The sequence below is a fragment of the Schistocerca cancellata genome, chromosome 3 (genome assembly GCF_023864275.1).
Source record: "Schistocerca cancellata isolate TAMUIC-IGC-003103 chromosome 3, iqSchCanc2.1, whole genome shotgun sequence".
Taxonomy (NCBI): domain Eukaryota; kingdom Metazoa; phylum Arthropoda; class Insecta; order Orthoptera; family Acrididae; genus Schistocerca; species Schistocerca cancellata.
In genome coordinates this window covers 98,433,264-98,448,193 of record NC_064628.1, presented here as the reverse complement: position 1 = coordinate 98,448,193, position 14,930 = coordinate 98,433,264, and the positions used below count along the sequence as shown (strand labels likewise).

At 41.1% G+C, this 14,930-nt stretch overlaps 1 protein-coding gene across 1 annotated transcript in view; it reads left to right on the top strand.

Annotated features, from left to right (window-relative positions):
- LOC126177102 (membrane-associated progesterone receptor component 1) overlaps window positions 1–14,930 on the top strand; it is a 47,241-nt gene that overhangs the window by 22,540 nt on the left and 9,771 nt on the right. Inside the window, exon 2 of the mRNA XM_049924362.1 lies at window positions 775–924. Within this exon, the coding sequence (XP_049780319.1) occupies window positions 775–924 (150 nt within the window). The remainder of the gene's footprint in view (window positions 1–774; window positions 925–14,930) is intronic.

Genomic DNA, 14,930 nt, shown 5'->3' with positions numbered 1-14,930 from the left:
ATGTTTAAAAATACATGTATTTACAATAAATGCAAAATATTTCAATAAATTGCTAAGCTGTTTTTATTTTATTTTATTTTTTATATATAAATAAATACAGTTTTACCAGTTGGTATAGGTACATCCCAAGATTTACCAATGTCTCCTGGTAAAAGTTCGAAAGCTGTGCCCATAATAAGAAATTTTGGACTTTTACCACACCCAGTATCTTGACATTTGTTTTCAATAGCTTGTCCAAGCCATTTCAATTGTCATTGTGTTTCCTTATGCCAGGCCATTGCCAATTGCATCCTCGTATGTGTGTGCATGCTTGTACTTTAGATATAAAGATCCTAGTGTTCCTAGAAGAGTGAGCTAACTCATCACTTCCTCCTACCTATATTTCTCAGAAAAAGATTAAGCTAAAATTATACATATTACAGTGCTTACCGAGGCTTACCAGCAGTCACTTTTTGTTCCTTACTCATAACGGGAAAAGGAGGGGAGGTGAATGAATGGTAGTGGTACATGAAGAGGTGTCCACTATGCAGCATAAGATAAGTTGTGGAGCATAGATGTACATTTTAATGATTGTTCTGATTACCTTGCTGTTGCTAAAATTCTAATCCTATGCTTCTGTTTCAATAACAGATTAATCTCCCTCAGATCGTTCATGTGCTGTTGGCAGTTGCCCGGCAACAGAATTTAGTTGACGTATATTATTTAGAAAGTGTGTTTATTGTGACAAAGGTCACATAAGAGTCGGTTACAAACAGATTTATTTCTTTATTTTAGGTGGTCCATACTCAGCATTTGGAGGACGTGATGCTTCCCGTGGTCTTGCTACGTTTTCTGTTGATTCAGCAAAAGATGAATATGACGACTTGAGTGATCTAAACACGATGGAGATGGAATCTGTTCGAGAATGGGAAATGCAATTCAAAGGTAAAATTAGTTCCTAAAAGAGCAAAATTTAGTATGCCGTATTTACCACTAACATTAACATACCATTACGATGTTATATACATATGTTTTTATTTTAGGAGAATGTCAACTATTTTTTTTTAATCCGTAAGATTGTCCTGACATTCTTTTTCCCTGCCTCATACCTTTGGAAATGTCTCCCACTCCCTGTCCTTGATGTTGACGTGTTTGTGTTGTATGGTAGGAAAGGAGAAGCATTTGCAGAAGTGTGTGTAGTGCTAAAGGGCAGCTGTGCTTTTCAATGACAGAATCTTAAAGAAACTCTAAACAGGTGATGTACATAGGACTGATGGCAGGGGGATCGGATATCTCTGTGGTCGTAATGAGTTAACCATTGACAGATCTGTCACTTAGCATGAGGTGCGTGGAACTGAGTATTGACAAGTGTGAACTGTCTTTTCCGTATGTTCCTTAAGGACTGGAATTCCTTGCCAGAAACTATGGTAAATATCTTGGCTATATGCAGTCTACTAAAAAGATAAAATTTATCCTGCAACTGAAAACTATTTAATGGTACGAACAGTCCACGGGTGTACCCCTGGTCCATAGTGTTCAACGGGCAACATATTTCAGCAATCAGACATGTCGTGATCAGGTGCGCGGACGAACTGAGCTCGTGAGGGCGGGTGGCTGTCTTAAACCCTATCCCCCTGCGAGGCATTCTCTCAGCGGTCCGCGGCCGTGCATTTTCAGTCGCTGAGACGCTGGCCTCTGTCTCTGTGGTGGTGTCAGTGTAATTTTCTTGTACGCCCTGCTTGCCTGTTCATTTTCTTTGCTGAGTGTCTTTTTAATTAGATTCAGTGCTGTTTCCCATGCCTTGCTGAGGTTATAGCCACAATCTTGGTTGATGAGTCCGTCTCTGGTACGAATTTCGATAGCCTCTCTAACAACGCTGTCCCAGTATTTAGATGTCTGTGCCTAGACCCAGGTATATTGGTAGTCCATTTCGTGATTTCCAGACAAACAGTGCTCTGTGACTGCCGACTTGTTGTGGTACCTAAGTCGAGTGTGCCTCTGATGTTCTCGGCAATGATCTTTGATGGTGCGCACTCTCTGTCCAATATGTCTTCCCACACTGCCTTCCGCAAACCGAGATCATCTTTGACAGTTACTAATAATGCTTGTGTTTTATTGGGTGGGCAAAAGACAGTTCCTACTCAGTGTTTCCCCAATATTCGTCCTATTTTCCCCAATAGCACGCCAATATACGATATATAGGCAATGGCTCTCTCTTCCCCCGTGACTGGTTCTGTCTCCACATGCTGTACTGTAGAGGTGGAGCGGAGAGCGCATCTGATCTGCCATTCCAAGTACCTATTTTTCTGGAATACAGTTTTGAGTTGTTCCAGCTCATGGGGCAGCCAGATCACGAACATGTCATCCATGTAACAGAGAAAACAAGTAGGTTTCCATTTGGATGACGCCAAAGCTTCCTCCTCGAAGTACTCCATAGAGAAGTTCGCCCCCATAGGTGAGAGTGGGCTCCCCATTGCGACTCCTTATGTGTTCATTGTATTCTCCTTTAAAGAGAAAATACGTGGAGGTCGGAATGTGTCTGAAAAGGTTGGTCGTCTTCTCATCAAATTTCTGTGCAGTAAGCTGAACTGACTCTCAAAGAGGCACCCTGGTGAATAATGAAACGTCAAAACTTACCAGGATATCAGAGTCTTTCAGCTTGAAGTTGTCGAGACGTTTTACGAAATCCACAGAATTACGAACGTGGTGAGGGCATTTACCCACATAAGATCTTAGTAATTCTGCCAGATATTTGGCCAGCAAATATGTAGGTGCCCTAATGTTGCTGACAATTGGGCATAACGGCACTACTTCGTGGTGGACTTTAGGGAGTCCATAAAGTCTTGGTGGTACAGGTCCTTCAGGTGTCAATTTCTTGCCGACAACCTCTGGTAAATCCACGTCCTTGAGAAGAGCACTAGTCTTGTTCACCTTCTTTGTGGGGTCAGCATTGATCTTCCTGTAAGATTCGTCATTTAGCAGGCTCTGCATCTTCTCCATGTAGTCCTTATGGCCTTAATCAGCCAGTAAGGCGACAATCTCGGGGCTCTGTCTCAGGTCTCGAATGGCTGCCCTCTCCCTGCACGTAGTATTCAACTTGATTGGTTTAGTTCTCATCAGAGCACGGCAGGTTTCCCGACATACTTCTTAAGCTGTTTCAGGTGGCATTCGCTCAGCAACCTGTTCAACTGCACTGACAATGTCCACTTCTGGTGTGAACCTAGATGTGGGAGCAAAAATAAGTCCCGTCTCCAGAACAGAAACGGCTTCCCCAGTCAGCTCAATGTCTGTAAGATTGATGACAGTCTTGCGTGGGGCCTTCAGCAGTGGTTTTCTGGAGAGACGAAAGAATTTAGATATCTTACGTCCCGAAGCCTTCTTATGAGCAGTATTGGCAGTCACCCAGTTAACACCATCAATCCAGTCCCAGGTCCTGGAATTAAAATGATTGGCTAGTTGTAGATGTAGTTTAAGTAGTTTCTGAGAGTTGTACTCAAGGCTGTGTCTGGTAAAGTGTACCCTCTCACAAACCATGGCGAGGGTATCACACTTCATAATTCTCTTAGTTGCTGCAAAATCGATGTGATGCATGACCTCAGCAAAGTTTGGCACAGCCTGATCGGCACGACACCTCTTCAGAAAAGCAAGAGCACTCAGAAAACAGCTCCTTCGGTGGCAAAGCTTTTCGAATTTCTTCATGCTGAGATACATCTCCTCCCTGTAGATCTGATTCTTCAGTTTCTCCCGGCGTATTTCTTGTGCAAACAGTCCACAGGCGTACTGCCGGTCCGTAGTGTCCAACGGGCACAATATTTTGTAATCTGGCCCCATGGAAGGCACAAGCTCCTAGGCTTTCTTACACACCTGAACTCCATACGTCTGAACATCAAATTTACTATGGAGACCGAAGCAGAAGGAAGTACACCCGTGATCTGTTAGAGCAAGATATATGCCAGGAGAAACTGAAGAATCATATTTAATGGTAGTTAGGAAAGAACGCACAGCAGAATACACATTTCAATATAGAAACTCCATGACAGCTCAGTGTAAAATACCATTGATGTCAGTGCTCCTGGAAGTCATGAGTAAAGTCATTTGACAGCTGGATCATAGCAATAATTAGCACACGCAACACAACTGACACCACACTACACTACGCTGAGAGAGAAGTGCAGTTTGGCCACTACATCGGCCCCCTTGAGGGAAGCAGATTGCCCTCCAGGTAGCATGTCAGGAAGTGTACTCACTGTCCAGATCCTGTTGTGTATGTGTACGGTAGTTCTGCAACGGGTAGTGCCAGTGTTGGTGCTTGTGCAGATGGGTTTCAATGTTGGACATCGGGTGGTCACTCATCGTGTGGAACATTCACTAATTTAACTCTGTCTATAGAGACTGTAGTAAGCTGGTCAATCACCAGTATCTCAAAGGTGTGTACTCCTCGCTGCAGTACCTTGTGGGTACCAGTGTGCGGTGGTTTCAGAGTATGACATTAAGTGCATGTCTGTAGGGCTTGATGCACTTAGGTGGTGGGGGTGCCATGCCCTGAAGCTTGAGGGGGCAAAGTCTGGTGACATTTTCTCTGTCAGAGTGCAAAGTTGCAGGTGTTGGGTGATAGTGATGCTTGTGCTTTTACAAACTTTCCAGGTAGGTGCAAGGTTTCACCATAAAAAAGTTCTGCAAATGAAGTGTCTAATTCAGATTTATGTCATCCGGAGGACCAGAAATATAATTGGTAGTGCTGACATCTAATCTGAATCATGACTCATGACTGCCACCTTGAGCAAACGATACCAGTGCTCAGTCCTACCGTTGCTGCTTGGGTGGTAACTCTTGGTCTTGTAATGCACTGGGCTGCAGAACATTGTGAGTTAGAAAAAAGGTCTGATTTGTCAGCCATGCTCTGTCATTATGTAAAGCAGGCAGCCAAAATAAGAAATCAATCTTGCTGTGGAGGCGGGCACAATATTTTCTGCAGATATGTTATCTATCGATGGTAATGTGGTATCATTGTCCATTGGAAGAAGATAATGGTCCCACGACATCGGTATGGAAGTGTGCAAATAACATGTTAGTGATTGGAAAGTTCTCAACAGGTGCCTGTACGTGATGGTTGATCTTCCTCCATTGGCATTTGACACACATAACAGGTCCATTCCCGACACTCTTTTCCAATCATCAGCCGCACAAATCAGTGAGACAGCAGGCGAACTGTTGACGTGAAGCCCGGATGACGTAAGTTGTGCAGGTTGTCAAAGGTAGACTTGCAAAACAATATCGGTAAGAAAGGCCTGGTCTGGTCAAGGTCACGGTATATTGTGGTGTTGGCACTGAGCACATCAACTAATTTCAACTTCAGCTCTCTTGATGGATCTTTGAGAGTGCATCAAAGCTCTTGGTCAGTTTTCTGTGCCTCAGAGAGTTGGGTAAAATCCCCAGTGCTAGAGCTGTTTGAAATGCTATAGGTGTGAGATAGACACAGTCAGCCACAACATTGTCATTACCAGGTAAGTGCACGATGTCTGTGCTGAATTGTGCTGTGAAAATGATTTGATTGTGTTGGCAAAGTGAGCAGCTGTTGGTGTGCCAATATGTGTACATTAGTGGCTTGTGGTCCATAAAAATTGTGAACTCCCATGCTTCCTATATATCACAAGGAGGTCCTGATTGTATGTGCTCCACATCTGCTGAGATGTTCACAATTTATGGGAGCAGAAAGCCATATATCTTCATATAATTGTTGCAGAACAGCCCCAATCACTGTTTGACTCACGCCAACTAAAAGTGCGAGGGGGAGCCTAATTCAGGATGTGCAAGGAGTGCTCCAGCTGCTGTGTTGCTTTTTCCCCCTGCAAAAGCCGAAACCGTTGCATCAGTCCAGTGGAACGGCAAAGTCCCCTCGATTTTCAGGCTGTTGAGTGCTGTAATATGAGAGGTTCTTGTAATGCTGCTGTGTGTGGCACTAAAAATTTAACATTTTGAGAAAACGCCATAGTTCTCAGCTTTTTTTTTTAAATTAAGCCTCACATATCAATCTTTAAAATGCATAAATGCATGGACATTTATGTATTTTGGGCATTTGCCCAGACATTTATCTTGGACATTTGCCCTGACTTACAAAACCCAGGCATTTTACTCCACTACCCACAAGGGTGAAACTCGTCATTGCCAATAAATAAATAAATAAATAAATAAAACAATTTGCAACTAAGTCTTTCTTCAGACACATGTAAGTATTTGGTGAAAAGCCCTCCTTCCAAAGTAGGACGTGCCGCGCCCCCCCCCCCCCCCCCCCCCCTACCACACACACACACACACACACACACACACACACACACACACACACACACACACAGAGAGAGAGAGAGAGAGAGAGAGAGAGAGAGAGAGAGAGAGAGAGAGAGAGAGAGAGAGAGAGGGGGGGGGGGGGGGGTTGCTGTGAGCTGACTGTAGTCTGCAACTGTGATTGGTAGATGCAGCAGTCTGGCCTGGGTGGTAGGAATAAGGATGAGGCATGGGTCAGGAGGGGGGGCGGGGGGAGGAATGGCAGGGTAGGGGTGAGGAAAAGTGTAGTGCTGCTTCTGGGAGCATACAAGGTCCTGTTGGGGTGTCGGGAGTTGTAGGTGGGGGTCCTTGTATGTATCAGAAAAGGAGAGAAGTAGAGAACGCGGAAAATAGTAGTGGGTGTGTTGGTGGAATGGAAGGGTGCAAAGTGCTGCAGTGAGAACAGAATAGATAGGTGGAGGACAAAGACTATGGAAAGTTGGGGCCAGGGTTTTACAGGTACGTGTGGTATATTGCAGGAGGTGTTTCCACCTGTGCAGTTCAGAAAAACTGGCATTGACTGGAAGGATCGATATGGAACAGGCTGTGAAGCAGTCACTGAAGTGAAGCATTTTGTGTTAGGCAGCATGTTCAGCAACTGAATGGTCCAGCTGTCTCACGGTCACAGTTTGTCAGTGGCCCTTTCACAGGTAGCCCTGCCTTTGATGATGGGGTAGGAGGTCCCTGTGACCATTCTGTAGTATGTGGTGGTATGAGGATGTGTGGAACAGGCATATGAGCTGTGAGGTAAGGGGTTGGGAGTGATCCATAAACTAAGCTGCAGCCACTGTGCTGCTTCCTACATGTTCATGACAGCCAACAAGCTGTCTGTCCGTCTGAATGCCCACTGACAAACTGTGGCCGAGGGACAGCTGGATCACCCAGGTGCTGAACATGCTGCCCAACAAAATGTGCTTCACTTCAGTAACTTCTTCACAGCCTGCACAGTCTGGATCCTTCCTACCAGTAACAGATTTTATGAATTGCATAGTTAGGAACTCTCTCTGCAATGTATTCCATATTTCCATAAGCCTCCCAGCCTCGACCTTCACTAGTTTGTCCTCCACCTACCTATCCCTATCCCTATCCTTGCTCCCACTCCAACACTACACAGCCTTCTGTTGTACCATTACATCCACTAAAGTGCGCGTCATATATCTTGGCGGCCGGCCGAGTTTAGGTTTGTTCTGCGCATCTGACGTCACAAAACACAGTCAGCCAATGAACAGAGAGCGACGTTGCCAGATCTCGACTGCAGTGCAGAGCACGGACGAGTGTCTTCAGTTTTAGAAACGTTCTGTCATAAATAAAGTAATAGAACAAAAGCAATGTCTTGATAGCAGACTTTCTTTTATAGAAAGTTTCGAAAAAGCATTCTTTATACCAATTGCTTCATATTCTATTAATTAAACCAAACAAGCAATAAGACTCCTAATTCAGGCGATAGCAAGGAAAGGTGTTTGTTTCAATCTCACGAACTGCTTTTTCGCAATAAAGAACAGCGGTAATTGTTTATTTCCTATTGTACTTCGACGAAGCGTGAGTAATTCATAATCATACCAACAGTGTTTATAAGTAGTTGCGTGAGGTGTTAGACTCCTTATGGAGTTAAACTATTCGATGAGCTGAGGTAGCGGAACGGTGAAGGTGTTGGACTGCCAAGTGATAGGTTATGAGTTCAAACCTTGTGCGGTGCGTAAAATTTTCTTTATTTAAAAACAATATTGGAGTGCCTTACTTCACAAATTTTATTCGTTTGAATGAAATTTCTAGTGCTTTGCCTCTTCATTAGCTTTTTCGCTGCTGCAGACACGTGCTCCTCGCATTCCGCGTTGTGTGCGATTTTGTCATCACTGCACTGCTCGCCTGTGCAGACACATGGTGTTCCCACTGCTTTGACACACTTATAATTCGATTTCACAAAAACTATTTGGCCAAAAAATTTGATTTTTACACGTCTTCTTGACTGATACCTTCCCCCCATAAATGACTTAATTTTGTTTTGATGTCCAGCATTAAATGTAGTAAACCATTGCACGAAATTTTGAAGAGTTTGCAGAGGTAAAAGTCCATAGCGTATACTTTCCGTATGGTCGATTTTAGTTGCCACAATGTTGAGAATGAAATGTGGACAAGATACCTAAATTTCATATAATATTTACTGTATAACAATATAAGACTAAAAACAGCCGACCAGTTGCAATGAATAAAGAAATCTTTACCTAGGTTTCAACAGATTTAAATCTGTCTTCTTCAGAAGGCGGCAATTTTACATTAATATGGACTGATGTATCATCATCGTTTGTGAGCTCTGCAACATCCATGTACTAATTTTTATTTACATGACAAACCCTATTTTCAGGGCTATATTTTAATTTGGACAAATGGATCTATGCAGATATTTGTAAAAACGACGATGATACATCAGTCCATATTAATGTAAAATTGCCGCCTTCTGAAGAAGACAGATTTAAATCTGTTGAAACCTAGGTAAAGATTTCTTTATCCATTGCAACTGGTCGGCTGTTTTTAGTCTTATTACGTGGAACCGTTGCTGTTGCGCAGCTATGTTTAAAATACTGTGTAACAATATCTCATTTAATTTAAGTACCACATAGGTGTCGTATGTAATATTGAGAAATATTCCGTCTTTCACGACTGTAATAAAAGTTTTATTTACACACGGCGTGTTTGGCTTTATTTTAAAGCACTTCCATCGGTGAAAGGTATGGCACATACACAATGGTATTCATGTTCTATTTCTTCTTTTTGTTCCACAGTCGCAGTTTTACCAATGGTATTGAATTATATCCCTCTTCTGCAACTGTAATAAGCGACTTATTTAGACCAGACACGTGTCTCTCTTTTGAAGCATCATAAGAGGACTGTATTTTGTGTCCTCCATTGCCAAGTCACCTTTCGTAGTTTTGTGCTGCGGTAGCACAATATTCAACGTTTGTGTTGGCTCATCAGTGTTTTAGCAAATAAATGCTGTTTGTGTGTGCCACACACAAAATTATATTTGACATAGCTCTGAGCACTTCACTGACAAACGGTATATTCAAGTCCTAATGTTTTTGTAAGTCCACAGTTTTGTTTAATGTATTTTGTCTACTTCCTTTTGATTGATTGAAGTGCTTTAAAATAAAGCCAAACGTGCCCAGTGTAAGTAAAACTTTTGTTACAGTCGCGAAAGGTGGAATATTTCTCAATATTACATACAACACTTACATGGTACTTAAATTAAATGAAATATATAGGTATCTTGTCCACATTTCATTCTCAACATTGTGGCAACTAAAATTGACCATCCGGAAAGTATACTCTATGGACTTTACCTCTGCAAACTCTTCAAAATTTCGTGCAATGGTTTACTATATTTAATGCTGCATAATAACTGCGTTGAACATCGAAACAAAATTAAGTCATTTATGGGGGGAAGGTATCAGTCAAGAAGATAGGTAAAAATCTAATTTTTGAGCCAAATAGTTTTTGTGGAATCGAATGATAAAGTGTGTCAAAGCAGTCGGAACACAATGTGTCTGCACAGGCGAGCAGTGCAGTGACAAAATCGCACACAGCGCAGAATGCAGGGAGCACGTCTTTGTAGCAGCGAAAGGATTAATGCGGCCATGGTGGCTTTACTTCATGAACTGCGCGCTCCCCCCTAAACGTAAGCTTGCGAACTATGCTATACTATGGCGCTGCTTCTCTTGGTGCGTGCGTCGTGTGCAACTGGCAACGCAGCAATCACCCGCGTGTAGGCGGGCATGCGCGAGCTGCCAAGATAAAAGAATTGAACTATAGTCTTCTTCCACTTCTCTCCTTTCCTGTCTCCCCTCACCTTCTACCACCCTCCATGCAAACTTCCTGACTGCACCAACGCGCGTGCACACACACACACACACACACACACACACACACACACACACACACACACACACACACAGTGATTCCATCGTCTTTAACTTCTTAAATAAAAAAGTATTAGCAGTTGCACAGCCAGCTGGAATTCCAAGGTCTCTCATCTGTGACGCAAATGCCCATAACAGAGAAACGTGGTGTTGTAGCCATAAAATCTGGATTGTAGATCAATGGAAGAATGTAACGTTGTCGTGCGAGTTGCGTTTCACAGAGTTTCCAACTTCTGGCTGAGTTTGTCCCAAGAGTGAAATGTGGTGGGAGGTTTCAGTGATGTGGGAAGCCATATGATGATATTCCCTGGGCCCCAAGCTTACTCTGCAAGGTCACTTCACCACCAAGGATTATGTGACTATTTTGGCCTATCAGCCCCATCCCACGGTACAATGTCTATTCCCTGGTGATGCTGTGTTCCAAGAAACCAAGGCTCCGATTCACACAGCTTGCATCATCCAATACTGGTTTTGTGAGCAGGAGGATGAATTGCCTCATCTCGCGTGGCCACCAGTTACTAGATCTAGTATTGAGCCTTGGCGGTCTACTTTGGAGAGAAGGTAGCATGATCACTGTCTGCCACCATCATTGTTACCTGAACTTGCTGCTATGTTGCAGGAAGAATGGTATAAGATTCCTGTGACAACCAAACAGGATCTGTATTTTATCAGTTTGGAGAGGACTCAAAACTGTTTTGAATGGCAAAAGTTTTCTTACATCTTATTAGGCATGGTAATGTATTCTTCTTAAGTGTTTCCATATTTTTGTCCGCCCTGTAAAAGTTGACTTGAACATCACATTATTCTCTCTTCTCACTTTTGTGCAATCCGCACTACTTTCTAAGTCATGAGTATAGCATAGTTATGGCATAAGTACAGACAGGAAAAAATTGTTTTATTTTTTCGCCCAATTTCGGTGTTGTTTTTTGCCCATTTTCTCATTTTGTATTTTTCATATTCTTTATTTTTGTCTTATTTGTTTTCAGTGCTATGCTATAAATGGAAATAAACCTCACAATTTAATTATATTTGTTAGTCATAACACATCAGATTTATTTCAATTTTTGGACAGAGAAAGAAATTCTCCAAACAGATTTTTAAAGCTGTTGTTTTTGTCTTTTTCTTTGAAATTCAGTTCTTCATTGAGAATGGAAATATACTTCTCAGTTATATTGTAATTATTAGACATTAAACATCAAACTTATTTCATTATTGTACAGAAAGATAAACATTTATATTAAAACAGTTGATTTCCTCAAAGAAAAATTAAACACTTACCTGTACACCAAAGACAGTTTTTCATGTGAAATCATTGTTATTTGTTCAAAGTTCTCTTGTGAGAGATTTTTAGTACTTCATTATTTTATGAAAATAACCACTCCAAGTCTCTGTTTGAACATGGTATTCAAATTGCCTTCACTGCAGCTGCAGCAAATTGTGGGCTGTCAAATTTAGTTGCCTACAGGTTTTTGACAATGTTCACAGCTCCTACTGAAAGCTGCTTTCTACTAAATTCTGAAGTGATTTGTGTCCTTTCAGAATGCCCATGTTACTAAGAGCTGCCATGTCAGGTATACATGAGACTTTGCTATTCATGATTAACAGAGTTTGTGATTAAAGTCCTAGGGTTGAAACACAACCCTAGGACTGAGAACAGGGACTTCAATGGATTTGTAGCCATGAGCATTGTCAGCTTTGTTTGGAGATGCAATCTGGTAGGTTAAAGTGTTTCTCTCAACTGTGCCTGAAGAGTATGCAGCTTCACCTTGTTCATGAGCTTGCTGGTTTCCTCACATAATTTCCATCTGCCATAATAGCAATACCATTTTCCAGCTGTTTAACTTTGAGCATGATTCATTTGAGGTAGGATGATTTGCAGACTCTTTAAGTACACACTAATGTTCATCAAATCATTTTACATGTTCTTATAAACATGGCTTCCACAAGAATTGAACTTAAATCATCACTAGACAGTGAATTATTGTAACCAATAGCTGTGTTGGACAGTTTTTGCAGATCATCACTGTAAAAGAATTCCACCATGTCTTCAAAATATTTTCCTCCATATGTGGCTGTGGAAAGTGGAGAGTTCCAACGTGTCAACACCAGAAGAGGAAATGCCTTCTGGATCCCTACTCTTCCTTTCAAAACTGTTGATAAAAATGTTTTCTCTTTCCAGTATTCAGGAAAGCATTCTTTTAGTTAGTTATAGCTGAGTTGTTTCAAAAGCTCCTTGGAAAAAACATTAGTTATCAGATTCATCTTGTGTGCTCAACACTGAACATGGTTTAAATGGTCGCTTATAGTTATTTTCAATGAACTGACACATTTATTTATATACCTAACACTGTCAGCTACAGCAGCTTTTAATGTTATCACGTTGAATATTAATGCCAAACAGCCAATATTGCACACAACCACACTGAGTAGAGTTTGCTGTATCAAGAACTTGCACACTCGCAACGGAGAGTTTTTGTTTGTTCCAAGTCTCAACAGTCTTTTACTGTCACAGCCAAAACATGACAACCCCTTTTGTCAGTGGTCTTGTCTGCTAACACTGCAACGAACTTGCAGCTATTTGCTACATCACCTCATCCTTTCATTGTTTTTGTATTGAAGGTACAACTGTTTTCCTGTTTGTCTTGGCGCATTGAATGTCGCCTACACCTTGAATAAAATTAACCCCATTGCTAGCATTTGATTTAAAAATAACTTCTATCTGTGCTAACAAAATTTATTACTTTATTAAAAATACAGTGGAAAGCTGAAAACTACAATTAGATTATCGTGCTGTTTACTGCATGCATGTGTGCCAGTGACTATTATTTATTGATAAAAATAGTCTTCACCCAAACATATGGCTATTTGCATGTTTCATGGATCATAATTGTTGCTATCTCATTGTGACATGGAAAGAGTTTTACAATTATATACTTTTCAGTTAAGCCCCCAATTTAATAAAAATAGTAGGTAACAGAAATATAACAGCGTAAAATTTACTTCAGTTTTTTTTTACTCTGTTATCTTTAATGAGGTCTCAATTTAATATGATCTGAAGAAGAATTTGGAAACTGTCCCACTATCAAAGTTACACGTTTTATTACCACACTGCGTCATAGTGTTTGAATACTAAGTTCTGATGATTTTATTAACTGTACCTTCTGACCACATTTTAGAATAAATGTTACATTAACAGCTTTCAGGATTTCAAATTCTTTTTGTTTGAAACATTTACTGCTAGGTGTACATATTCATATTAATCATGAAATCTGTTGCAGAATGGTCTAAACTACACAGTAGCCCTTGCTTAAAAGGGGGGGGGGGGGTGTAGAAGGGATCTAGTTTTATGCTAGCCACTACCATAACTACAGTTATTGTTGTGTGCAGTGAACAACCTTCATTCAGTGTCATAAAAAATATGTTGTTGTTGTTGTTCAGGAAGCTACAAAAAATAGGATTATATAAGTTTTTAGGAAATTATTTACATTGATTATTCATTGTTTATTTCCTGTGTAATTCCGGTATAGCTTCCCGAGCCCCAGAACACACTATTAAGACAAAACAATGGTGCACCACAAATGCATTATCTAATGGGGACGGAAATTGGTAGGTTAATTTTCGTATGTATAAGAACAATTACAGACGAATGGAAAAACTAGTAGAAGCCGACCTCGGGGAAGATCAGTTTGGATTCCGTAGAAATACTGGAACACGTGAGGCAATACTGACCTTACGACTTATCTTAGAAGAAAGATTAAGGAAAGGCAAACCTACGTTTCTAGCATTTGTAGACTTAGAGAAAGTTTTTGACATGTTGACTGGAATACTCTCTTTCAGATTCTAAAGGTGGCAGGGGTAAAATACAGGGAGCGAAAGGCTATTTACAATTTGTACAGAAACCAGATGGCAGTTATAAGAGTTGAGGGACATGAAAGGGAAGCAGTGGTTGGGAAGGGAGTGAGACAGGATTGTGGCCTATCCCCGATGTTATTCAATCTGTATATTGAGCAAGCAGTGAAGGAAACAAAAGAAAAATTTGGAGTAGGAATTAAAATCCATGGAGAAGAAATAAAAACTTTGAGGTTCGCCGATGACATTGTAATTCTGTCAGAGACAGCAAAGGACTTGGAAGAGCAGTTGAACGGAATGGATGGTGTCTTCAGGGAGGATATAAGATGAACATCAACAAAAGCAAAACGAGGATAATGGAATGTAGTCAAATTAAGTCGGGTGATGTTGAGGGTATTAGATTAGGAAATGAGACACTTAAAGTAGTAAAGGAGTTTTGCTATTTGGGGAGCAAAATAACTGATGATGGTCGAAATAGAGAGGATATAAAATGTAGACTGGCAATGGCAAGGAAAGCGTTTCTGAGGAAGAGAAATTTGTTAACATAGAGTATAGATTTAAGTGTCAGGAAGTCATTTCTGAAAGTATTTGTATGCAGTGTAGCCATGTATGGAAGTGAAACATGGACGGTAAATAGTTTGGACAAGAAGAGAATAGAAGCTTTTGAAATGTGGTGCTACAGAAGAATGCTGAAGATTAGATGGGTAGATCACATAACTAATGAGGAAGTATTGAATAGGATTGGGGAGAAGAGAAGTTTGTGGCACAACTTGACCAGAAGAAGGGATCGGTTGGTGGGACATGTTCTGAGGCGTCAAGGGATCACCAATTTAGTATTGGAGGGCAGCGTGGAGGGTAAAAATCATA